Here is a 27869-nt window from a genome sequence, read left to right on the forward strand (position 1 = left end):
TTTATTGTTGAATCAACGCACACTTGTTTTGTTGTGCCTTTGGTGAAAGTGTTTACTTGATATTTGGACTTCAGTCTCCACTTGTTCTACACTTCATGTCAGCATTATGACATTATTACTGTAACATTTGAAAAAACAATTCTCTTAGTTGTGTGTTCACCATTTCTTGCCTCACATTTACTATGTCATTCAACAATTACACAGCTCGGTGTAGACACGGATCACACGTGACATGTTTGTATTTCCAATCGCGGTATTTCATTTTTCTGTATAACTCCAGATAAAAACTTCAACACAGGCTTCAGCTGTGAGAGTTGTAGCTGGCTGATGGCTGAATGGGTAGAGATTGTGTGCTGCTAATTGAGACACCCGCAGAGCAAAAGCGGGCAATTGGCACAGTGATAAGGAGCTATGAACTTCCAGGCGTTGTGACGAGGTGGGTTCCACTTCATGCTCCCATCTCCTTTTTAGGAGCTCTTGAACCCGACACCGTCGGTAATGTCACCGGATGAGCTGATTGGTGAGGATACAACGAAGTAAGGGGACAGTGTGTAAAGGTGCTTTTATCTAAAAACAACAACCGTGTTCAAAGTAAATAGTGCAGTGCATCACAAAGTCATTAAATAAATAATCCATTAAAAGCAAGTGAAACTGTGGAGATCAAAATCCCAAAAATAAATCCAGTTAAAATGAGGTTAAAACCAAGCAGTCCTTTAAAACCTGCTGGCGGCTACCCTGCTTCGCCCATCCAGGCTTTGCACCGGGAGAGTCGCCCTACCTGCAGCTGACCTTCTCCGTCTGCTGGTCTGGTGGCTTTTCGATCCCTGGCTTCGTTCTGCTCTCCCCAGACAGAGACTTGAGTTCCCCAGCGACCAGGGCGCTCACGCTGAGGCATCCACCTCCCAAGCTGTCTTCCGCGGCGAGCCATCCTCCTTCCGGCCACTGCTGCTCCTCAATAAACTAGGGGGCTCCGCTCGCCAACCCCTGGTGTTGGGAAATGACAAAGAGCGTGATGTATGAATGAGATATAGAATAGTGTGAAGGTGTAGATGATGCAAATAGAAAGCAAACAATAAAGTGTGTGGCACAGTGTAAAGGTTTATTGGAAAATTTCTTTGTACACGCCGTTTAAGTGTAAAAGGTAATTCCAGGTCAGAACTTGTAAGGTCAATGAAGATGGTCATTGTTGTGATCAGAGTCAAGTTTGTCAGAGCTTAGAAAGAGTTGTGTCTCTCCAGGAAGTAATGGAATGACTTGGGTATTTATGTTTTCCACATTAATATTTTTTGGACATAATATAGTGCGTTGTGTTAAAAGGGGCATTTGGTCTAATGAGATTGCTGTTCCAAATGTCTCTGTAACTAAGTCGTCGCAGATAAAGGCTTGAGGAATTGTAATAATATGTGCCTGAAGTCCATCTGTATTGGTGAGTGTACCATCTCCCAGTTGTAATAAGCAATTGTTATGATCTGGTTCTGGACATCGTATGTTTTGTACTAACTGTATCTTTTGAAAGCAATGCCAATTGTCTGCATATAATAGCTGAGCGCATGGAATGTGGAACAATAGCTAAGCACTGTCTAAAATCTCCTCCTAATAAAAGTACCTTTCCTCCAAAGGGAATATTATTATTCATCAACGTTTGTAGAAGTTTATGAATGGTGTTGAGTAAGTGAGTGGATGCCATTGTACATTCATCAATAATTAACATTTTTGCAAGACGGATGTCACGTGCAGTGCCACCGTTAATGTTCATAGTGGATACCGATTTGTAGGATCTAATGTAGTTGATAAAGATTTCACTTTCAGGTACATCGTTAGTTAGAAGCTTCTGTAGATATTCAGTATATGAATATAAAGGAGGCAGTCTAATTTGACCCTTTTGACAACAACGTGTAAATGTATTACTTGTATTGCCAGTTGTTTCTTCAGGGAAGTGAACTGAATGACAATGATTGCAAATGACATTCATTAATCCGAATGAATTTTCCTGGTGTATGTTTTGCTTGTGCCATTTGAGAGGCGCGTTGTTGCATGTGTAGTATTTGGGACGTGTTGTTTTGGAGCTGTAATCGATTTGCCTGTGCTGTGTGAGAAGCCCGCTGTAGCCTTCGCTGCCGTTAACGTATGTCTGAGACGGGAGGTGTTTCGTTTTGAATCCGTGCCTGTTGCGATGCAGCACTTTGATTGATAGTTTGCGTCATGTGGATCTAGGATGTAGATTTGTGCATATTTGCGTTGTTGATTTGTTTCAGGGTGCACTGTTCCAATGCGATGCAGTATTTGTGCACATATGCGAAAGCAGTATGGGCCATTGCCTTTTGGTGGCCTGATATTTACTCCGGTAGATGCAAAAGCAAATGAACTATTGTAGGATCTAATGCAGTTCATAAAGTTTTTACTTTTAGGTACATCGTTAGTTAGAAGCTTTAGTTGAGCTTTGCGTTTTTGGAGCCGAGACATTTTTTCTTCTAGAAATATGGATAAGTAATAAGGAGAATTGCACTCACTGTTAATATGGAGCCTTTTCTGCGGTTGAACGGTTAATAGTGCCTCATTGTAAGGAGATCCACCTATGCTGCATAGTGTGAACGTGTTGAGATGACGTATGTTTAATACGGACGGTTCATTTAGAAATGGGGCTTTGTGTGTCATTTGTTATTTATGTTACTGTGGTTGTGGGTCTGAATCGTCGTTTTTGTGTACGTTTCATGTGCTATGTCCGTAGTCTGTCCCATTTCGTGTCCAATGGGCTTTGTGTGGTGCTCGCGGCTTGTTTTTTTTGTGTGCTTGTGGCTTGTTGAATCGTCCTCTTTGTGTGCGTCCTGTCCGTTGCTTGTGTGTGTGTGTGGGGGGGGGGTTTGCTTGTGCGGCGCTGTGTGCGTCGCCTGCGTTTGACTCCTTTTTTCTGTGGTCTTGGCTGCCTCTCGCGACGCCTCATTTCTTGGGGCGCCTGCGCAGTACGTCTTTTTGCGGCTACGGCCCATGGCCGGATGTCCCTGCGTCCATCCGGTTTAGCATTCTCGGTTAGTAATGTGGATGCTCAGCAGGAGCAACTGCTACCAACTGTCCCGGGTGCCAGCCAAACACCCCGCTAGGGCTCACTGCTCAGCTCTCTTCTGCTCTCAACAGCGAGTGTGCCTTAGCAGCTTTCTGCTTCCTGCCGCCTTCTTCTCCCATAACCTCCGCACTCGCGCTCCTATTCCATGTAATGGGGATGTGGTTCAGGCGTGGTGATAGGCAGCTCCTGGCATCAGTTACGGATGCGGACGATTCCTCACCTGTGCACATAAGCGAGGAAACACCCGCCTCACGTAGCATCGAGGAACCGCTCCGGCCACACTACCATGTCCTCTCTGTAAGCCGCGAGTGCGTCGATTATCTATTTAAAAACTGGCCTTTTTTATTCGAGCTGTGGACCGGCTATACCACAGGTGTATGTCGGGAAAAGTTAAGCAGCTCAGTGACAAAGAGACGTTTCGCAGGCTTCAGGGATTCCAGTGTTAAACCACAGGGTTTGTGTGTGCAGTCAGTGTGACCCAGAGGGAGTCACTTTATCTGCATGTGACGATGATGTGTGGAAATCCTGGGGGAAGAGTTGTGGGATGGTGTTTCACATGAAAAGGCACTATATAGCATCACCAGGTCAGCTCTGATTCTCTTTATCTGCAAAACTCACAAACATGGGAACCACCAGACTCCTGTGATTTGCAGGTCACTTTGGATAAAATTCAGTTTCTTTTTCCGTTGCTTCCCAGCATTCCCTGCCAGTGAAGTGCACTTTGTCATGTGTTTTGTGACGTTACAAGCTGGGCTATCCCCTTCACCCTGCATCGCCACTTTTTAATTCTTAATAACTTTTGACAGCATCTGCGTTAATGTGAAGAGGATGGTGCTTTGCGAGTGTCACTCTTGGCTCACACTTGTGTTCTCTCTTTCTCTTTGTGTCTCCCCCCTGCAGTCACACAGCGGCATGTCCTCGTGTCCAACAACATCAGCCTTCCATGTCTGGTGCCCGTTTCCAGTCTGGGCGATCTGGGTGATGTGAGTGTGCTGTGGACGATCTCTGACACCAAAGGCGTGAGGCTGCTTTATAACGTCACCGCCGGGACTGGCACATCCCATCGAGCTGGCGCACATGTATCCCTGGAGAGGCTGAGTTTGGGCGATGCATCTCTTGTCATCCCACAAGTGCAGCTTGGAGATAAAGGCATCTATACTTGTGCAGTATACAGCGCCTTTTCAAACTTCACGGCACAAGTTGAGCTTTTAGTGTCAGGTAAGTCCCTTCTGCACATGGGTACACAATGAATGGCTGTCTGGTGCCACCACAGAGACAAACACTTCAGCTCGATTTAGGTATCTTGCAGGAGCCCCAATCAGGTGTCACTTAGCCACTGGTGCACCTGTACAGTAGGGCACTGTGTGGTGTGCCAGTCTGCTGTAGGGCACACACAGGCAGGCAGGCAGGCGCTCTCAGGTTATTGTGAACAGTTGTAACATTAATGGCCCCGACATAGTCATACAAAACCTCTCGGGTTGTCTGCCCAGAGTGCCCTCTAGTCACCTCAGGTATGCCTACCAGATTTTTTTACAACCCTGCAGGGGTCTCAATAGCACCTGCTGCAGCCAGCAGTAACAGCACTGAGGAACGGCTTAGCTTTTTATTGTGCCTTCCCCACTGTCCTCCTATTATGCCCACAACTGTAGAGTAATTTGAGGGACTCCTTTCTTCTGCCAGGTAGGTTAAGACTGGCCCCCTGTCCCGCCATGTGTCTTGATACAGGTCCTGGCTGAACTTTCATTTACCTACGTCAGGGGTTCTTTGTCTTGTTGTCTTATACATGATGACAAGTTCTGAAACTTCTGTTGCTAACGTGAATCGAATCTGAAAGTGTGAGGTTCTGAGGCCAGTTTGTTTTTTTTTTTCTCCATATCAGCCATGTGCTGCTGCTGCTGTAGTGAAACAACATAGAAAAACAGCAACGTAACCTACATAAATAACGTAACAGCATAACTAGACAGCTGTATATTATGTGCAAAGTCTGGAATTCCAACCAGCCGGGTTATGACAGCTGACAGGTGTAGCGGCGTTTTGAGAGTTTGCATCTATGGCAGTGGAGTGCAAGATATCAAGAGTAGATAGATAGATACTTTATTAATCCCAAGGGGAAATTCACATACTCCAGGAGCACCTTACTGATACAAAAAAACAAGATTAAATTAAAGATTGATAATAATGCAGGTAAAAACAGACAATAACTTTGTCTAATGTTAAATGTTAACGTTTATCCCCCCCCGGGTGGAATTGAAGAGTCGCATAGTTTGGGGGAGGAACGATCTCCTCAGTCTGTCGCTGAAGCTGCTCCTCTGTCTAGAGATGACACCGTTTAGTGGATGCAGTGGATTTTCCATAATTGATAGGAGCCTGCTTAGCGCCCGTCACTCTGCTACAGATGTCAAACTGTCCAGCTCCGTGCCTACAATAGAGCCTGCCTTCTTCACCAGTTTGTCCAGTCGTGAGGCGTCTTTCTTCTTAATGCTGCCTCCCTAGCACACCACCGTGTAGAAGAGGGCGCTCGCCACAACCATCTGATAGAACATCTGCAGCATCTTATTGCAGATGTTGAAGGACGCCAGTCTTCTAAGTAAGTATAGTCGGCTCTGTCCTTTCTTACACAGAGCATCAGTATTGGCAGTCCAGTCCAGTTTATCATCCAGCTGCAATCCCAGGTATTTATAGGTCTGCACCCTCTGCACACAGTCACCTCTGATGATCACGGGGTCCATGAAGGGCCTGGGCCTCCTAAAATCCACCACTAGCTCCTTGGTTTTGCTAGTGTTCAGTTGTAGGTGGTTTGAGTCGCACCATTTAACAAAGTCCTTGATTAGGTTCCTATACTCCTCCTCCTGCCCACTCCTGATGCAGCCCATGATGATAGTGTCGTCAGTGAACTTTTGCATGTGGCAGGACTCCAAGTTGTATTGGAAGTCTGATGTATATAGGCTGAACAGGATCGGAGAAAGTACAGTCCCCTGTGGCGCTCCTTTGTTGCTGACCACAGTGTCAGACATGCAGTTCCTGAGACGCACATACTGAGGTCTGTCTGTAAGATAGTCCATGATCCATGCCACCAGGTATGAATCTACTCCCATCTCTGTCAGCTTGTCCCTAAGGAGCAGAGCTTGGATTGTGTTGAAGGTGCTAGAGAAGTCTAGAAACATAATTCTTACAGCACCACTGCCTCTGTCCAAGTGGGAGAGGGATCAGTGTAGCATATAGATGATGGCATCCTCCGCTCCCACCTTCTCCTGATATGCAAACTGCAGAGGGTCGAGGGCGTGTTGAACATGTGGCCTCAGGTGGTGAAGCAGCAGCCACTCCATGGTCTTCATCACATGTGATGAGTAGAGTAGGGTAACAGCAGCATAGTCCTAACTGAAGTGCGTAGGCCGTTATTCAAGCCAGCAGGGTTATGATGATCGATGAGGTGGGCTGTTGTACCATCCTTTTGAATATTTACTGCTATCCAGCTGTTCCAAAAACTAGCCTGCTGTGTTCAAAGGATTAAGTGTACATTGTTGGCTAATTGTGTCAATACTGCCAGTCAGTACTTGTACAGCAGTCTGGGGATAAAAACTGTCCCCGAACCTCATTGTGCTTGTGTGGGTGGTCCAGATTCCTTTTATTGTAGAAGGAAGGAAATAGCAAATGAACTACACAAATACCTGAGTTGCCTTGAAAGTTGGCATATTGTAATCTTTTTAGTTAGCCAATAAAAGGGGTCATTTTGCTAATAATAATAATAACTAGCCGACGCCTGCCGTAGCATACGGCGGTGTAATAACAACCCCAAAAAGATGTTGTTGTAGAATGTCTCTAAGTAATTCCTGCAGCTTAATCCAAAAGACTCGTACTGCAATATCAGGTCTGTGCTCTGGTCTTTGGGTATCCGACAGTGCGTGTGGAATTTCCGGCCAAGCAGGATTACATGTGAAAGTGATAAATAAATCAGGTTTTCCGAATTTACGTACTATGGCCATGGCATCCTGATAGTTTTGTTCCATGTATCTTGGACTTCCTGGAAATGTGGACGGTAATCTGATCATTTTGCCTACACGTACGTTGTTATTTTCAGTGTTTGCTTGCAGTGCGTGTGATAGTTCCACATGCAGATCTTGTTGATGTAATCTGAGATAGTTGAGACGCGCGCTGTTTTAACATACGCATCTATGACGTACTGTTAGAATAGTTTGCCGCTGTAGTGCAAAATACTAAATGTATTTCTCATTGCTAATCTGTACGCCTAAAATTGGCATTGAGTAAGCCTGATTTGCTTGGCGGTTCTTTTATCGGGAACATGTTGTAAATCTTGGTGCCAGTCAATGTCTCAGTAAGGGAATAAAAGTGTGTAAACCATAGGATCGCAATTCATATTGAGCGTGGAAATCTGTTTACGGGAGTTGCCTATGGGATAGATGCAAATGTCCCTTTCGGCAGGTGGTTCGCCATCTTCTCCGATGAAAATCACTGCAACATCGTGTGACATGTCGGGGCATTGTATCGTCGTAAATCCTGCCTAGGGTTTTCCTTGAAAACCATTCCTACAGATGCTGTTGGATTGGACTGAGCGATTTCATGCATGTGTTTGCATGATTTAGCGAAGGGATTGATGGTTCTGAGCATGGAATCAAGCTGGAGAAGTACATTTTCGCCGCATGCAGAGTTTGCTTTATTTTGTAAGCGTACTTCAGTAGCTTGCGCTGTGTCAAAAACATACAACTGTCCTTATCCTGGAGAGGTAGAAGTGTTAGTGTATAGTGGAGAGATGTGGTGATAAATTTGCCCGTGTATTTTAAAACAGTATGGTCCGTGGTCAGGAGGCTGAGTTATCTGTGCACCCATGGAAGCAAATGCTAGAGAAGAGTTGTATTCTCGAATGTGTTCACGATCATTTTTACCTTCTGATGTTTGCTGTTATAAAGAAGCTGTTATAAAGACACAGGTGGCTCCCGCAAAGGTGGTAAAGCTACTTTACCATCATGGCAGCACCTCGAGTACTTGTTGGATGGATTACGCTCAACAGGCCAGTATAGTGCATGACAGTGTTTGCACTGCTGGTCTGGAGTCCCAGTGCAGCGTGGGGATGGGTTTGGAAGAGGACGAATAGGAATCGAGAAATGCCGTGTCAGCCGCGTGTGGGTGAGACCGGTTTTGAAGTGGAAGCAGGACGAACCAGAAGAGAAATATATACACTGTATAAGAGATAATAATAATTCATTTTATTTATAAGGCATTTTACATTTGTAGTAAACCTCAAAGTGCTACATAAAAGTAAAATTTAAACAAAGGCACAACAAGATAAAAACAAAGATAAAACACAATAATTTGAGGCAATTTTGTTAAAATGCTTTCCTAAATAGAAAAGTCTTTAGCTGTTTTTTAAAACAGCCCACAATCTGCTGTGTTCTCAGGTTCTCTGTTAGGACATTCCAGAGCCGTGGAGCAGCAACTGCAAAGACTCGGTCACCCATTGTATGAAGTTTGGTCACAGGGGGGCAAAGGCGGTGGGTGTTTGCAAAACAGAGGTTTCTTGTAGTGGATTGTAATATAAGGAGTTCCTTAAGGTATTGTGGAGCATTTCCATGGATACACTGGTGAGTAAACAGAGTTTGTGTTCAATATGGAGGTGAATAAGGAGCCAATGAAGTGACCGAAAGATTGGTGAAATGTGTTCATATTTCCGCACCCTCATCAGGATCCTTGCAGCACTATGTTGGATTTGTTGGAGCTTTTGAAGGGTCTTGTTGGGTATTCCGATGAGAAGTGCATTACAATAGTCCAGCCTGGAGGAGACAAAGGCATGAAGCAGGTTTTCAGCATCACAGAGGAGAGGTAGGGATGGAATATGGCTGTGTTTCGAAGGTGAAGGAATGCAGTTTTACAGAGGTGGTGGACATGTGTATCAAATGACATTCAAATTAGCAACAGAAGGGGAGAAAGTAATGGTATGGCCAGAAAAGGAAATACAATTTCAGTTTTGGTGCTCTTCAGTTTAAGAAAGTTCTTGGACATCCAGGCCTCAATCTCATCCAAACAAGAGGAAAGGGTTGGTGGAGGTGTAAGAGAAGTCGAATCCAGTCTCACGTAGAGCTGCGTATCATCGGCATAGCAATAGAATGAAACTCCATGCCTGCGGATAATGTGACCCAGGGGTAGCATATAGATATTAAAGAGGGTCGGCCCAAGGACTGAACCTTGTGGGACCCCACAGGTGACAGCGTGAGTATGAGAGTTAGCATCCCCCAGGGCCACATACTCAGCCCTATCTGTAAGACAGGACTCGAACCACTCCAAAGAAATGCCAGAAAGTCCAATTTTATAGTGAAGACGACGGAGGAGAACATTATGATCTAGCGTATCAAATGCAGCTGTGAGATCCAGAAGGATAAGGAGTGATGGAGAGCCCTGGTCAGTGGCCATCAGGAAGTCATTGGTAACTCTGACCAGGGCTATCTCTGAACTGTGAGAAGATCGGAAACCAGATTGAATTTTTTGAGATGATCCTGAAGTTGAACCAAAACAACCTTTTCCTAAACCTTAGACAAAAATGGAAGGTTGGAAATCAGATAATAGTTTGCTAACACCTCAGGATCCAAAGAGGATTTTTAAAAATTATTGCAGTTTTCAAGGCCAGTGGGACTGAGCCGCTCTGGAGAGAGTGATTAATGATATCAGCAATAAGAGGGTTTATATCTGATACATTAGCTTTTACCAGAGGAGTAGGAAAGCTGGTCCAAAGAACACGGTGAAGGACTCATCCTCTGGATGATGCCCTCAATATCTTTACCTGTGGTACAAAGGAACTGGGAGAGGCAGCCCATTGACTTTGATATGGAAACATCCAACAATGGAGGGCTGGAAACAGACAATGAGGAGTGGATGGATGGTGTCTACCTTAGAGGTGTAATATTTAATAAAATTATTACACAGCTCCTCTGTGGAATTATTACAGGTGTAGGTATGAGGATTGAGTAAATTGATTTATCACTGAAAAAAGTTGTTTGGTGTTTCCAGGACTGTTATTAATTACATTTGAATAGTATTGAGATCTGGCGGTGGTCAGTGCTCTGGAGTTGTTTTTTTGGTGTTCTCGATAGGCTAATTTATGGACCATTAAACTGGTTGTAATAAAACGCCGCTCGAGGGCTCGCCCAGCAGCTTTCATCAGTCGAAGCTCACTTGTAAACCAGGGGACAGATTTTACAAAAGAGACCACTCGTGATTTAACTGGGGCATGGGTCTCAAGGATGTTGTGGACCCCATTGTTGTAATAAGCAAGTAATTCACTGACAGAAGAAAGATGAGGGGCAATAGAGAAGTTCTTAATGTCAGCATTTAAATCAGTCAGATTTATTTATTTCAGGTTCCTGAAGCGGATACAGCGTTGTGGTTTAGTGTACAGTGAATATGCATGTAAATCTGTGACTACATTCATAATGGCTAACACGGTACGACACCCTAGTACTGTAAAGTATTTGTAAAGCAAGAAACAAATGGGATGCCTCATGCAGAAGTTAAGCAAACTCTGAGTTCCTAAATTTTAAAATAGAAAAGTCAGATGTGCTTCAAGTCCTCCATACATTGAAGTGATGCATTGGTAACACAAGTCTCATGATACAATATAGATCACAATAGGTTTTACTTTAAGAAGATCACTCTTCATTGACTGCGGTGGGCTGGCGCTCTGCCCGGGGTTTGTTTCCTGCCTTACGCCCTGTGTTGGCTGGGATTGGCTCCAGCAGACCCCCGTGACCCTGTAGTTAGGATATAGCAGGTTGGTTAGTGGATGGATGGACTCTTCATTGACGCCATTAACAAGGTAGTAAGACTGAATTAAACTAAAAACTCCAATGCAGACCATAGGACTTATGAGAGCGTGAGGAGGTTATTAGGGGTGCAGAAAGGCAGTTAGAGAGGAATATTGAGAAAAGGTGACAGATGACCCACGGAGATTCTTTCAATATTTTAGTAGTAAAAGAATAGTCAAGCGGGTGAAGTGCATCAGGAGTAGTAAAGGGCAATTTAAAAAATACAGGCAGTGAAATAGCAGATGCTCTAAACTTGCATTTTTCTGAAGTCTTCACATGTGAGAAAGTGGATAACCTCCCAGTGGTAACAGGGTCCACTAAGGAGGTGCTGAGAAATTTGGAAATTGTAGAGAGAGAAGAGCTGTGAGGATTAAAAAGGCTGAAATCAAACAATTCACCAGGACCAGGTAATATTTATCCTTGGTGCTTAAGGGGCGTAGTGAACTCATCTATAGACCCTTGATTCACATTTTTTGGAAGGTTCCGTGCAGTGAAAAATGGACTGAAAAATGGCAAATATTATACTGTTATAAAGAAAGAATAATCGGGCCGATCCAAGTAACTGTAGGCCAGCAAGCTTGACAAGCATCATGAGTAAATCAATTGAAGGAATCGTTATGGAGAAGATTGAGTAGTACATGGTAGGAACAGCCAGCATGGGTTCAGATGAGGGAGGTCGTGTTTCACTAACATGCTGGACTTCTATGAGGAAGCAGCATAAGGATACAATCAAAATGGCATGTATGATATTATTTGTTTTGATTTTCTGAAGCCTTTTGATAAGATGCCGGGGGTTAAGTCTGCAAATTATACCAAGATAGGTGGATTGGCAATCCTCGAGAATTCCTTGAATCATCACAGAGGGACTTGTATAGCATACAGGCTTGGTCAGATTTGTGGACGATGAAATTTAATGTCAGTAAATATAAAGAATCTCATTTAGGAAATCAAAATGTGAGGTTTGAATATGGAAAGTCCACCTTATGAGAAGGATTTAGGAGTCGCAGTGGACTTGACACTATCAACTGCCAGACAGTGTTCAGAGGCCATTAAGTTCAGGAGCTTCTCCTGAAGCTTTATAACACACTGGTGAGGCCACATCTGGAGTCCTGAGTGCTGAAGACCAAGCAGTGCTAGAAAAAGTCCACAGAGGAATGTTTAGGCTGATCCTAGGACTGTGGGTGAGGAGTTATGAGCCTTTTCAGCTTTAGCAAATGGTGATTAAGAGGAGACCTGAGTGAAGAGTTTAAAATTATGGAAGGAACTGGTATAGTGGATTGAGACTGTGACTTTCAAATGAGCTAGATAGCAATGGGTCTACATAGTTAGACAGATAGACTGAGATGCTTTATTTGTCCCAAATATAAATTAAAACTTTACAGAAGCACAAGGGGAACAAAATTGTATTGTTTTCTCCTCTTACGATAAACAAGAAGAACTTATGGCTTGGATACGGAAGAGCTGCTACAGTTAATAACAGGCTTCTAGGTGGCAGTAGGATGGTCAGACCTGTCCAGATAGACCACAGCTTTACATCTGAATCCAGCAGGGCCGGTAGCCATGTCCACAAAAGGAGCTTCTTGTTGCCTTTAGAAATCTGTTCTATGTAAGGTTGCCTAGCTGAAGATACCAGCATGACTCCTCTTTAGAGTGATCACAACGGAGTGAATCATTTCTGTTGCCAAATTTAACAATAAGCCTCAAGAAGATGATTCAGCCACCTCCTAGTATGAACAAGATGTGCCTTTGGCCAAGTAATCTGTTTTTCTTCCTCATTGTTTTTAATTATGTAATAGAAAGAGCTTGTTTATAAGAAGTACAAGCAACCTTACCAGGGGTGTGTCGAGATTGTGTGGGGAACTTAAAGAAGGAATCTCTTCCTCAGAATTGGGATAGTGATCTCAGGCAGTCAAACCCTCCTCTTATCTTGACCTGTTTTACAGTCCTATGAAAAAGTTTGGGAACCCCTCTCAGCCTGCATAATAATTGACTCTCCTTTCTACAATAAAGATAACAGTGGTATGTCTTTCATTTCCTAGGAACATCTGAGTACTGGGATGTTTTCTGAACAAAGATTTTTAGTGACGCAGTATTTAGTTGTATGAAATTAAATCAAATGTGAAAAACTGGCTGTGCAAAAATGTGGGTCCCCTTGTAATTGTGCTGATCTGAATGCCTGTCACTGCTCAATGCTGATTACTTTCAAACCCCAAATTGGTTGGATGAGCTCGTTAAGCCTTCAACTTCATAGACAGATGTGTCCAATCATCAAGACCACAGGCACAGTTGCTGTTAAACCCAGCAGGTCTGGCAGGCCAAGAAAAATACAGGAGCGACATATGCACAGGCAGGATTGTGAGAATGGTGACAGACAACCCACAGATCACCTCCAAAGACCTGCAAGAACATCTTGCTGCAGATGGTGTATCTGTACATCGTTCTACAATTCAGCGCAATTAGCACAAAGAATATCTGTATGGCAGAGTGATGAGAGAGAAGCCCTTTCTGTACTCACGCCACAAACAGAGTCGCTTGTTGTATGCCAATGCTCATTCAGACAAGCCGGATTCATTGTGGAACAAAGTGCTTTGGACTGATGAGACACAAATGGAGTTATTTGGTCAGAACAAAATGCACTTTGCATGGCGGAAGACGAACACCACATTCCAAGAAAAACACCTGCTACCTCCTGTTAAATTTGGTGGAGGTTCCATCATGCTGTGGGGCTGTATGGCTAGTTCAGGGACTGGGGCCCTTGTTAAAGTCGAGGGTTGCATGAATTCAACCCAATATCAACAAATTCTTCAGGATAATGTTCAAGCATCGGTCACAAAGTTGAAGTTACACAGGGGTTGGATATTCCAACAAGACAATGACCCAAAACACAGTTCGAAATCTACAAAGGCGTTCATGCAGAGGGAGAAGTAGAATGTTCTGGAATGGCCGTCACAGTCCCCTAACTTGAATATCATGGAAAATCTATGGGATGATTTGAAGCAGGCTGTCCATCAAATTGAACTGAACTGGAGAGATTTTGTATGAAGAATGGTGAACAAGACCTCCATCCAGAATCAGACACTCATCAGGGGCTATAGGAGGACAGCGTCTAGAGGACAAAAGGAGGCTCCACTAAGTATTGATGTCATATCTCTGTTGGGGTGCCCACATTTATGTACCTGTCTAATTTTGTTATGAGGCATATTGCATATTTTCTGTTAATCCAATAAACTTAATGTCACTTCTGAAATCCTACTGTTACCATAAGGCATGTCAGATATTAAAAGGAAGTTGCTACTTTGAAAGCTCAGCCAATGAGAAACAAAAATCCAAAGAATTAAGAGGGGCTCCCAAACTTTTTCATATGACTGTATAAAATTAGATGTTTGCAGCGCATATAACAGAATGAACAATAGTAAACGATATCAAAACATTCTCTGCGCCACCATGCTGTCCTACACAGTCCTTCTCATTCTGATCTGTCTATTGTTCATTTTCTGAACTTAATTTTTTAAACTGCTTGTTCAGCTGGAAAATGAGGCGCATAACTGTAAGTCACTGAGTGCATTCATGGTGGGAACTCTTGGCTGAGTGAGCAATAGTGGGGGATCTCAGTGCTTATTCATGGTCTCTGGTCATTTGAGAATTGTCTGCTGGTCATCGCACGTGTGTGAAGTGCTTGTTTGGCAACAACATTTGGAAGGCACAATAGTCAGGACTGTGGAAATGTATTGGCCCCTTTCTTACTGTCCTGAGTTTGCATATTTTGCTGAGGAGTTGTAATCACTATAGCAGATTAGAAGTTAAGCAATAAAGTGTCAGTTCTCAGATTCAGTGATAATAATAAAGGGCAGTACTGCAGATAAACTAAAACAGTGTATACAGTATGTAGACAACCATAAATGGCACACAGATAACCGACAGTCCTTGCACTTGGCAGTACAGTGAATGACACGGGAAGATAACACAGTGCAAAATACAATACTATACAATACAATTTATTTTTGTGTAGCCCAAAATCACACAAGAAGTGCCACAATGGGCTTTACCAGGCCCTGCCTCTTGACAGCCCCCCATCCTTGACTCTCTAAGAAGACAAGGGAAAAACTCCCTTGTAGGGAAAAACATGGAAGAAACCTCGGAAAAGGCAGTTCAAAGAGAGACCCCTTTCCAGGTAGGTTGGGCGTGCAGTGGGTGTCAAAGAGAAGGGGGTCAATACAATATAATACAATGCAGTACACAGAACAGAAAACAAGTCATCCTCAATACAACATACAGAGCAGAATTCAGCAGTAGATGATATCACATTAGAGGATTTGGATTTGTTCAGAGTCCTGGAGACCTCGGCCATCAAACTGCCTCCCCCTACTGGCCATTTCACAACTGAATCAGTGCTGGGCCAGCCAATCTGATGAAAGGACCACTCTACACAATGATTCCTGTAATCCTCCATCAGAGATGACTTTACCTTAGGCAGGTAGAACAACTTGGCAGGTGGGCAGTGGCACATCTGAGTACCGAGAAGAGAAACGGAACAGGTGAGGGTCGGTAACAAATTGTAACTATCATATTACTTATGTTTTAGCGCTAATGACCAACAACAGAGATGTAGCCTGCACAGTTAATCAGCAGCTCTAGTCAGGGTGTACTAAACTGAAGTCGTGAGTCTTCAGCCGGGATTTGAAAGCTGAAACTGAAGGGGCATCTCTTATAGTAGCAGGCAGACCACTCCACAGTTTAGGGGCCCCCTGTAACTAAAAGCTTGACCTCCCACTGTTATTTTATTAATCCTTGGAATCCTAAGCAGACCAGCATCTTGAGATCTTAATGCGCGGTTTGTAAGTCATGATAAGTTCAGATAAGTAAGCTGGACCTCGGCCATTTAAAGATTTGATGTTAAAAGGAGGATTTTGAAATCTGCCCTAAACTTAACTGGGCGCCAGTGTAAGGATGTGAGGACTGGGGTTATGTGTTCATATTTTCTTGTTCTTGTAATAATTCTTGCAGCAGTATTTTGGATTAACTGGAAGCTGTATAAAGAACATTTTGAACATCCAGTGAACACCACATTGCAGTAGTCAATCCTACTAGAAATAAATGCAGGAATTAATTTCTCAGAATCCTGCTTATGTAGAAAGCACCTTAATGTCCCAACATTTTTAAGATGAAAGAAACCTGATTTAGACAGCTTTGTGATGAACGCTTTAAATGACTTGCTAGAGTCAAAGATAACGCAGAGATTGCGGGCTGATTCAGTAAAATTAATATTGACTCCAGCTGAGTTAAATGATGACATAATATTGTTGTGACCAGCATTACTTCCTCCAATAATTAATGTCTCTGTTTTATCAGTTTTATAAATGAGACCCCAGCAGAGCTTGCAGTTCGATCTTTGCCAATAACAGAATTGATTTAATTTTGAGGCTTGTCCGTGTTTTCATTCTCCCACGTCATGTTCTTCTATTGTAGATGTTTCCTTTTTGAGGGTATCATCCAAACGATTGGTGGTCTGGAGCAGATTAGTAATTCTCAGCCATTCACTTTTTTCCTTTGCGGCTCCTTCACAATTTCTGCATTAAAACTGATTTATCACGATAGCTGATGGTGACTTACTGGCTCATTTGCCATTTACACTCCTATGTTAATTGGCAGCTGGTTAAGGAAACAAGAAACAAATCGAAACTGAGAATGAGGCTGTTTAGGACAAAAAGAAGACATTAAGGGTCGGGGACTCTTAACAAGCGAGTTAAATAAAAAATGAAGCAGGAAAATATTGCCTGAGCCGTACCCGATTCAGCAAAATGAATTAAACTTGAAGTAAGAAAGACGACTGTGATGAAAACCTTCACCTGATCTTTGGGACACCCAATGCTCTGGAATACAAAGCCTCCAGACAAAGACAGGACGATACACATAAACAAAGAGACCTGAAAGGCTTGTTGGACTGCATTCACATGCAAATGGAGTTGGGTGGAGTCAAACTCGGTGGACAGGACTAGCAGCTTTACATAAAAACAAGCAAAGCTCTGCAAACCTTTGGCTTCCCCTAAATCATGAAGTAGAATAAGAGGGACAGGAGGCAAAAGCACTTAAAAAGAGTGCAGGTCCGAAGAGGTGACTGAACACACGTTAACAAGAACCCAAGATACTTGCTTCACTGCTTGAGGCAGCACCTTGTCCGCAATCTGAGTCACTCCATCCTTTACCTGGCTGTGAACCATGGCCTCACAATTGGAGGTGGTGATCCTCATCCCACCAGCTTCACACTCGGCTGCAGACCACACCGGCATATGTCTCTAGTCACTGGCCAATGAAGCCAACAGGACCACACCATCTGCCAAAAGCAGAGACATTATCATGAGGTAACCAAACTGGACCCCCTCCACTCCTTTGCTGTGTCTTGAAATATTATCCATAAAATTTATGAACCGAATCGGTGACCATGGACAGCTTTTTTGGAGTCCCACGACCACTGGGAATGAGTCTGACTTGCTGCTACCAGTGCAAGCCAAGATTTTGCTCTGGTTGTACAGGAACTGAATAGCCCACGACATTAGGCTTGGTACCCCAAACTCCCAAAGAATCTCCCCAAAGGACATCCAAGAGACACGGTCGTATGCCGCTTCCAAGTCCACAAAATACAATTAGACAGTTTGGGCATACTCCCGTAAACCTTCAGAATCCTTTTGAAACTTGTGTAACACATCAATATATACTGCCCCAAAAAATTAAAGGAATACTTTTTAATCCAAGTATAGCATCAAGTGAATGAAACTTCTGGGCTATTGATCTGGTCAGTTCAGTACCAGAGGGGCTTGTTTATCAGTTTCAGCTGCTTTGGTGTTAATGAAATGAACAACAGGTGCACTAGAGGGGCAACAATTAAACCATTCATTCCTGTTTTGGGGGTTGTCTAACAGGTGGAGGGAGGCCACTGACATTTTTCCCTCCTCATCTGTTTTGTCACTCGTTTTGCATTTGGCTATGGTCAGTGTCACTACTGGTGGCATGAGGCCATACCTGGACCCTACAGAGGTGGCACAGGTAGTCCAACTTCTCCAGGATGGCAGGCACATCAATACGTGGCATTGCCAGAAGGTTTGCTATGTCTCCCAGCACAGTCTTAAGGACATGGAGGAGATTCCAGGAGACCTGCAGTTACTCTAGGAGAGCTGGTCAGGGCCCCTCGTAGAAGGTCTTTAACCCATCAGCAGGACTGGAGGAACAGGATGAGCACTGCCAGAGCCTACAAAATGACCTCCAGCAGGCAGGCCACTGGTGTGAATGTCTTTGACCAAACAATCAGAAACAGACTTCATGAGGGTGGCCTGAGGGCCTGACGTCCTCTAGTGGGCCCTGTGCTTACTGCCTGGCACTGTGGAGCTCGATTGGCATTTGCCATAGAATACCAGAATTGACAGGTCCACCATTGGTGCCCTGTGCTTTTCACAAATGACAGCAGGATCACCCTGAACACATGTGATGGATGGGAAAGACTCTGGAGAAGCCGTGGAGACCGTTCTGCTGCTGGGTCAGTGATGGTCTGGGGAGGCATATCCATGGAGGGACACATAGACCTCTACAGGCTAGACAACGACACCTTGACTGCCATTTGGTATCGGGATGAAATCCTTGGACCCATTGTCAGACCCTATGCTGGTGCAGTGGGTCCTGGGTTCCTCCTGGTGCACGACGATGCCCGGCCTCATGCGGCAAGAGGATGAAGGAATTGATACCATTGACTGGCCCCCACGCTCACCTGACCTCAGTCCAATAGAACACCTCAGGGTGTGACATTATGTTTCGGTCCATCTGACGTCTCGGACTGTCCTGGAGCTCAGTGATGCCCTGGTCCAGATCTGGGAGGATATCCCCCAGGACACCATCCGTCATCTCATTAGGACATGGTCAGGCATGGGGGGTGGCGGGGGCATACAAACTACTGAGTACGATTTCGCGTTGCAGCCATGACATTTCTGCAAAATGGACTCGCCTGCCATCTTTGTATTCAGCCCACTGTAGGTTGATCATTTGCATTTCCATCCTTTTGTTCCTAACACATTACCATATCAGTCCATAGCAGTAGAGACAGCCAGCAGGATTTTTTTCCCATTGAGATCTGATGTGTCCCTTTAATTTTTTTGAGCAGTTTATTTCCACGTCATCCTTGCTAGGTACTGGACATCCCATTTTGTGTAGATTGCTAGGTTGGATGACCGAAGTTTGTGGCGTGTGATGTCATCCACACATCTGTATAAACTTTGGCCTCAGGCTCTTCTTTGGTCTCTGAGATTATGGATTAAACCCAAGCTGTATTTGTTGGAGTATTCTTTCTTTGTTTGACTTTCTGGTTAAAAGACTCATTTTTCATTATTCCAATGAAAGAGAGGACTGACTTTTGGTCACAGAGTAAGGCTTGATTTTAGACCTTTCTTCATCTTCTGGTTGTGATTGTTTTAAGTATTTGTTTCTTCTCAGACAAGGAAACGACATGTAGGTTCTGGGTGAAGCTGCATCTGAGCTGTTGGTTGGAAGGTTCTCGTTGGTGGAGCTGCCTGTAGTCTTTGGTTCCTTGGAGGAGAAATTAGACCGTGGCCATTGTTTTGGGGTATTGTGTCAGTATTAACTTGAATAATTAAGCTGAGGCGGCACGGTGGCGCAGTGGGTAGCGCTGCTGCCTCACAGTTGGGAGACCTGGGGACCTGGGTTCGCTTCCCGGGTCCTCCCTGTGTGGAGTTTGCATGTTCTCCCCGTGTCTGCGTGGGTTTCCTCCGGGCGCTCTGGTTTCCTCCCACAGTCCAAAGACATGCAGGTTAGGTGGATTGGCGATTCTAAATTGGCTCTAGTGTGTGTTTGGTGTGTGGGTGTGTTTGTGTGTGTCCTGCGGTGGGTTGGCACCCTGCCAGGGATTGGTTCCTGCCTTGTGCCCTGTGTTGGCTGGGATTGGCTCCAGCAGACCCCCGTGACCCTGTAGTTAGGAATATAGCGGGTTGGGAAATGGATGGGTGGATAATTAAGCTGAACATTATCCATTAATTTAATCATAAAAACGGGTACATCAGGCAAGCTAAAATGATGTTTTGTATTTTAAGATGTTGTTTTTCATGGCACCGGAGAGTGGCCACTTGTTACATGTTGGTCAGATGTGCGAGTAAGAATTTCAGTGTACTCCATACATAGGAGAATTTGACTGCAATTACTACATGTCATCAAATCATGGAAAAGATAATGGAGTGACCAACGAAGCTATTGATGTTTAATTTGGCTATTAATGTAAATGACATATTGACCAATAATAACTACTAAATAATAAAACTTTGTGTCCCTTGAAAGAAATGCCCTCTGCTTCTTCATTACCTTCAAGTCTCTCTGTAGATCTCCTGCTGCACCAAAAACAATTGTCCTTATCTTCCAAAGTCCCCAATATCCAAAAACAGTTCAAGACCTCAAAACAATCCAATGTCTCTCCTCTGTGTTCTTCTTTCTTCTCTTTCCATCATTTCTAATGTACGTGACTCTGACCAGCTCTGTAACCACAGACCCACCACCTCCAACCTGGACCACATTCCTTCACACCTTCTTCAGTCTATCTCTCCTCAGCATCACTCTTGAAGATTTCACCATCGGTCATGGTCAGGAATCTTGGTGAGACTCTGGGCTCCTCACTTTTATTTATCAAATATACATCTTTAATGACCCACGCCTGTTTCTTTCTTCAAAATATTTGGACGATTTGACCTATCCTCGCTAATTATGCCACACAAGTCTTTGTTTAGGCCCTGGCTGTCTCTTGGCTGGACTGTAGCAACTCTTTCCTGGTGGGACATTTTCAGGTGATGTCAGTCCCCTTCTGTTGAGCAGCAGCATTCTGGAGGAGCTGGTGTTCTTGGGTCCTCGTCTCATTCCTACTACTCCTCTCCTTTGGTCTCTCCGCTGGCTTCCTGTTGCTAAAAGGATCCAGCTCAAAACTCTCGTCTTGACCCACAGTTCACTGAATGGTTCTGCTCATCAATATCTCCAATCCTTGGTCCCTCCTTAGGTCTCCATTTTGCTTCTGCCTGTCTGCTGACTGTCCCTCCTCTTGCCAGATGTGCCAAGACTGGACTGTGCTCTGTTCTTGCTGCAAAACTGTGGAATGATCTCGCCTATATCTATTTGAACTGCTCTCAGTTTATTTGTATGTAGGCGTCTTTTGCATCTTGGGGTAACCCCTAATGGGAGCAGCCAAAAGAAGAAGAAGAAGAGGCATCTTTTGCAAACCCATCTTTTCATTAAATAGTTTAGAACTGCTTTGTTTCTCTCCTACAGGGCATTTGCTGGCGTGCTGAAGGAGTTTAGGATGCTGATGTGTGTCTTAGTCAGTCTAGGTGTAGGTATCATTATGTAGTAGTAGTAGTAGGACTCCCACTGGCTCAGATTTTTTGTTCTTTGTTGCTTTTGATCCTTGCACCTTCATTCTTGTGTGTGTTATAACTTGCTTTGAAAGTTGCCTCCCCTAAAGAAATAAATAGTAAACATAATAATAATTTAAAACAGTATGATGCAGCAATATAGTTCTGTTTAATATGGTGTGAAACGGAGGGTTTGGGATGCTGTGTAAAATTAACTAATAAGCTGCCACCAGTAATATCTTGTTAAAATATTTATAACAACCCTCAGCTTTGTCATCTTAAGCAATTTTTTTTCCCCAATTGTCTATCATATGACTCTGCGCTCTTTCAATTTCACAATTTCCCCTCCGAGATTAATAAATTATTCCAAAATATGCTTTGTGTAGAAAAATCAATGTAAGACGCAGCATGTTTAATGAGACAGAATCCAAAGTTACTTGCAAGTTTGTAATCTAATCTCCGATCCTTTGCAAAGTCCAAAACTAAACCCAAAAACTGTACTCAAAAAACAAAGTGAAACACTTGTTTGCCTTCCAGAAATAAAGACTCACACACACACTTTTTAGGGATTTATTTCTGAGGGTTGTTATGGAAAAAGTAGAGAGAAGGCCAGAAGGAGTTGTACAGTGAACCCTCGCTATATCGCGCTTCGTCTTTCGCGGCTTCACTCCATCGCGGATTTTAAATGTAAGCATATGTGAATATATTTCGCGGATTTTTCACTGCTTCGCGGATTTCTGCGGTCTACAGTACGTGTGCTTCCTCAGTTGATTTGTCCATTTGAATTCAAACAAGAGACGCATTTGAATTGAAACAAGGGACTCTATTGGTGGATGGCTGAGAAGCTACCCAATCAGAGCATGCGGTTAAGTTCCTGTGTGCTGCTGATTGGCTCAGCGATGGAGTGCTGCATTAACCAGGAAGTACTAATCTCACTCATTCAGCATTAACGTGCACAAGCGCCAACAGAAGATGCAAATGATTGCAGAAAAGGTAAAAGTTTTGGATATGTTGAAGGAAGGAAACAGCTACACCGCTGCAGGACACCATTACAGCATAAATGAGTCCACGATTCTTTTTATTTAAAAAGGAAGAAAAGCATATAAGATCTACGGCCGCAGTGTCTTTTAACCAGGGCGCAAAATGAGTTGCAAGTGGACGTTGTAAGGCAGTAGTCTGGATGGAATCTGCTTTAGGGATTTGGATTGAAGAGTGATGGAAGGAGAACAACGGCGGTGCTAAACAGTCGCCTGAAGAGGCTCCTTTAGAAGAGCTGTAATGCTATCCTTTGTTGTGCAGCAAAATTAAACTCATCGTTATCGGACAAGTCGTCGTGTCATTGTTGGTGAGTAACCATAATTAATTATCTACGTACAGTACTTATTACATGTACATAGTTTAGTGTCACGGTACACACATTTTATTGTATACAATTTTTCTTGCATTGTATGTATTTATCGATGGTGGCCTGTCTGTCGTAATGGCTGTAACATATGTGATATCAGAGATGCTCAATATCTTTAAAATAATATTTAGGCTTTACTGTGTTTCCATACATAATTTCAACGAATCTTACCTAATATCTAAGAGAATACAAAGGGTTTATGCTGTATAATTGTGCGTGAAATGTTTATAATAGTGTGGGAGAGTTTATAAGAGCTTAAAATATATAAAAATAACCACATGAACATATGGTTTCTACTTCGCGGATTTTCTTATTTCGCGGGTGGCTCTGGAACACAACCCCCGCGATGGAGGAGGGATTACTGCATTGCGTCTTTGTGGACCTGCAGAAAGCATATGACAGGGTGACTGAGAGGAGCTGTGGTATTGTATGAGGAAGTCGGGAGTGGCAAAGAAGTACGTAAGAGTTGTACAGGATATGTACGAGGGGAGTGTGACTGTGGTGAGGTCTGTGGTAGGAGTGACGGAGGTGGGATTACATGAGGGATCGGCTCTGAGCCCTTTCTTATCTCCAATGGTGATGGACAGGCTGACAGACGAGATTAGACAGGAGTCTCCTTGGACTGTGATGTTTGGTGATGACATTGTGATCTGCAGGTGGAGATATGAGAGGAGAAGAATGAAGGTCAGTAGGAACACCAAGACAGAATACATGTGTGTGAATGAGAGGGAGGTGAGTGGAATGGTGAGGATGAGGGGAGTAGAGTTGGCGAAGGTGGATGAGTTTAAATACTTGGGATCAACAGTACAGAGTAATGGGGATTGTGGAAGAGAAGTGAAGAAGAGAGTGCAGGCAGGGTGGAGAAGAGTGTCAGGAGTGACAGACGGGTATCAGCAAGTGTGACAGGGAAGGTCTACAGGACGGTAGTGAGACCAGCTATGTTATAAGGGCTGGAGACGTTGGCACAGGAGACAGAGCTGGAGGTGGCAGAGTTAAAGATGCTAAGATTTGCATTGGGTGTGACGAGGATGGACAGGATTAGAAATGAGGACATTAGAGGGTCAACTCAGGTGGGACAGTTAGGAGACAAAGTCAGAGAGGTGAGATTGCGTTGGTTTGGACATGTGCAGAGGAGAGATGAGGGGTATATTGGGAGAAGGATGCTAAGGATAGAGCTGCCAGGTAAGAGGAAGGCCTAAGAGAAGGTTTATGGATGTGGTAAGAGAAGACAGGCAGGTGATGGGGGTAACAGATCCACTGTGGTAACCCCTAATGGAAGCAGCTGAAAGAAGAAGATTTGCATTCCCAGATAGTTTCAGTTTATTATCCTGGTAATCCTACAACAAAGTTCCCAAAAGGGCAACAGCAATTAAAAACAAAGGTGGCATCTGAACTAATGCCAAATAATTGTAATAATGTGAACTACAAATCAAAAATAAAATGGATAAAATATTTATCTTCTCAGTAATTTAAATCCCCCATAGGAAAAGAAAGTAGAAAAAAAAATGTAAAAACAAACCTGAACTATAAGACTTGTAAGATGTAAACTGATCTTTCTGCCGAGTTCTATCAGCCTGCTTCTGGCTGAGGGTGGACCAGTTGGCCCTGCAGTGTTCTTTGTACTCTTGGCAGTGTGTGCACTTGTTTAAGATGAACTGTCCTCTTTAGTGATGGGGCTTGAAGATCATCTCCTGTATTAAAATAAGAATGCTCTTTTACTTTTTTTTTTTTAGTTTCTTGTTTGTGTTATTTTTTTTTTGTGCATTTGCAGTATCACTTTGAAGTCTTTACATCAAACACCAGCAAAAAGTTCAGTCTTATTTGTTCCCTTAAAGAAAGTAATTTGAAAAATGAAGAAAGGAGGTCAGCATCAGGAATTGATTGTTCACAAGACAATTCTGCCACATCATGATTTTCACTCACTTTGCTAAATTTTGAAAATACAAAAATATCCATTTCATGGAAAAGAAGCCATCAGTCGTCTGCTCCTGTTTCAGGGAAGCTCAGGTCTCGCTGAGCCGTCGACTCCTGGCCACACAGTAGTTTGTGCTGGTAGCGGACATGTGGTGCGTAGCTCAGCTGGTGCTGTGTGTGTCGTTTGCATGTCCCATCCATGTTATTATGATTTGTCCTTTTCTACCTCAAGGGTTTTGGGCTCCAAACTTGAGGTGATGCTGTTTCAGTTAGGTAGTTCATAGCCAATAGCAGCAGGTGGCTCTTAGTTCACTTGATGTTTGAATCTCGATGGCTGTGTTTTGTCAGATGATGATCATGCCAGAGGGTATCATGATGTTCTAATGGCAGTCGAGACACACCAGCACCCCATCGTTTTGATTTTTGTGATGCATGAACTTGCAGTTTTTGCTAATCATTAGCAAAACACCCAAGCCAGACATGTTTAGTTAGGTACGTTTATGTAAATGGTAGAAAAATGTTGGCTTAGCTGTAGCAGGATAACGATACTGGTATGCACAAACATTATATGAAGACATTCAGAGAGCATCATTATCACCTGTGTTCAGTAGGTATACTGGTACCGGAAAAATACTGAAAATCCAAACATTAAAATTGTGCAGTACCAGCATTTCAAGGTTTTCATTACTGGAAATACATGTCTGCTTTCCTCTCAATCCACAATCCTTTTTGCAGTAGTGGAAAAACATGCCTGCGGTGGGCTGGCGCCCTGCCCGGGGTTTGTTTCCTGCCTTGCGCCCTGTGTTGGCTGGGATTGGCTCCAGCAGACCCCCATGACCCTGTGGTTAGGATATAGCGGGTTGGATAATGGAAACTACATGCTTTGGCACAATCAGAACTTGATGCGGGACCCCCTTATCCCTTATAGCTTCAATACGATCAGAACGTCGGGGTCACTCTGCCCTTATTACTTTGAAGTGGTTCTTCATGGCACCAGAGAGAATATGGAATAAGATGTGGGGTTTTTTAAGTTACAAGGCGGCACGGTGGCGCAGTGGTAGCGCTGCTGCCTCGCAGTAAGGAGACGTCCTCCCTGCGTGGAGTTTGCATGTTCTCCCCGGGTCTGCATGGGTTTCCTCCCATAGTCCAAAGACATGCAGGTTAGGTCGATTTGGCGATTCTAAAATTGTCCCTAGTGTGTGCTTGGTGTGTGGGTGTGTGTCCTGCGGTGGGTTGGCACCCTGCCGGGATTGGTTCCCTGCCTTGCGCCCTGTGTTGGCTGGGATTGGCTCCAGCAGACCCCCGTGACCAGATTCAGCGGGTTGGAAAATGGATGGATGGATGGATGGATGTTATTCACTTCAGAACTGTTTTGGTACCCGCACTGAGGTCCGACAACTAGTATCAATGCCAAAGTTTGAGTACCAGTCCAACAGTCGGGCAGTTTCCACGACTGTGAGGTGCCCAACTGAAATCAAGAATGGACAGAAAAGGAAACAGAAAGGGTTGAACCACTGGCACACCTCACGTGTTTACTGTTATGTCCTTTGGAAGGAGTTCTCAACCACTTGAAGGCTTTGCAAAGTATGCTGTTGATTTGATTAAACAGTTTCTCTTGGTAATGTTTACTAAATTGTATTAGCAGAGTTAGCTGATTATAGTAAAGAGGAAGGACCGCTGGTATTGGAGTGATTCCGAATTGAAATGCTGGGATGCTAAATGTAAATAATAACAGTAAAAATCAAATACCGTGAGGAAGGGCAATATGGGTCGACCTTTAATAAAGCATTACGTGCTTTAATATTTTGTTTGAACCTCCTTTATCTTTAATTATGATGTGCATTTGTTGTGGCATTGCTTTGACGAGCTTAAGCAGTGTCTCAATATTTATTTTCATCCAGATTTGCATTCATTTTTTGTATTGATGACGTGAGAGTCGAACCCACTACATCCCAAATGTTTTCATTGTAATATTGTGTTTTAAGTGTTAAAGCGATCCATGAGCTTGTTGTGTCCTTGTTCCTGTGGTGGTGTATGCAGTAATACATTCTGCCAGGAGTTGCACACAAAAGTACGCAGACAGTAAAGATCCAGTGGTACAGGCTGAGGAGTCGGAGGGCTTACAGAGGCATAGAGGAGCCTTGTTGCTGTGCACACATTTCAGAGGGCTTTATCTGCGGTTAACGGGATGGGAGCTCTCTAGGGAGAAGACCAGAGAAGACCACTGCTGTGACTTAATTACACCCAGTCATATCAAACAAACGGGTCCACAAGCCCACAGCCATCTTGTGAATTTAAAAGCACTTATAGCAGACTGTAATACTACCCCAGAATCCTTTGTCAACCTTCATCCAGGACATTTTCATGCTCATGATTCTGAATCTGTCATGTCTTTTTTTGTGTTTGGTTTCTCTGCACAGCTCGGCCCACCATTCAAGTCCAGCCAAGTCAAGCAGAAGTGACCCTCGGCAATGAGAAAACGTTCATCTGCAAAGTGGGAGGATTTGGATTCTACCCTAAGCATGTCAAGATCACATGGTGGAAGGTCAGCGGCAATCCAGCAGAAGAGACGGCCGTCACCACAAATGTCTGCATTGGGAGCCCGAATTTAAACAGCGGAGGCTCCTATGACATCAGCAGCTTCCTTCTGCTGAATCCCAGCCTAGAAGACAATGCGACCTTCTATAAATGTGTCGTGCATCACCCGACGTTCACCGAGCCACTCTCCCAGCAGTCCCAGCTGTTTGTAAAAGGTAACCTTCTAACACATCACCTCCCTGCAGGTTCTTTGCCTCTATGAGGAAACTGGTGAGGCCTGTTTATGTGGGTTCATGCCCACCCTCTTTCTCCTCCTCACAGGTATAAAGTCAAACCTGGTGCTTAGGGTCACATCAGGCCACTAACCTAAACGAAAGCACGTTTAGCTGGTGGGGTGTGTCGTAGTATTTTATTGCATCAGATTACTTGGCCCCCTATATCTCCTATACAAGCCCCTCACTAGTTGAATTAGCCAGACTAACGCTAAGTCACCTGCATTCAATATGGATGAAATTACTGTATCCTCCTACTGACACCAAATGTAAAACTCTGTCTGTTTAACACTACGGTATGTCCAGATGACGGCCACTTTTATTGGCTCAGCTACTGGAAACTCTTTGTTGCAGTTGGGATTTGATTTTGGGTCTCCCATCTTCACAGCAAGACCAGTCTGGTGTTTCCCATATTTATTGGGAGCTACCTGCTAAACAAAAAGAGGGTGCTACAATAGTGGTGTAATTTTCTTCAGCACG

At 43.8% G+C, this 27869-nt stretch overlaps 2 protein-coding genes across 3 annotated transcripts in view; both read left to right on the top strand.

The window, feature by feature from the left end:
- LOC114647400 (uncharacterized) overlaps nt 1-27869 on the top strand; it is a 723921-nt gene that overhangs the window by 525792 nt on the left and 170260 nt on the right. The gene's annotated exons all lie outside the window — the stretch shown is intronic.
- The window catches only part of LOC114647397 (uncharacterized), a 59980-nt gene that overhangs the window by 12355 nt on the left and 19756 nt on the right, over nt 1-27869 (top strand). Inside the window, exons 2-3 of one of the 2 annotated variants that reach the window (XM_028796113.2) lie at nt 3962-4279; nt 27000-27332. In XM_028796113.2, coding sequence (XP_028651946.2) covers nt 3962-4279; nt 27000-27332 — 651 coding nt within the window. The remainder of the gene's footprint in view (nt 1-3961; nt 4280-26999; nt 27333-27869) is intronic. The other variant, XM_051923459.1, reaches the window with a different exon arrangement.

Source organism: Erpetoichthys calabaricus, chromosome 2 (assembly GCF_900747795.2).
Source record: "Erpetoichthys calabaricus chromosome 2, fErpCal1.3, whole genome shotgun sequence".
NCBI classification, from domain to species: domain Eukaryota; kingdom Metazoa; phylum Chordata; class Cladistia; order Polypteriformes; family Polypteridae; genus Erpetoichthys; species Erpetoichthys calabaricus.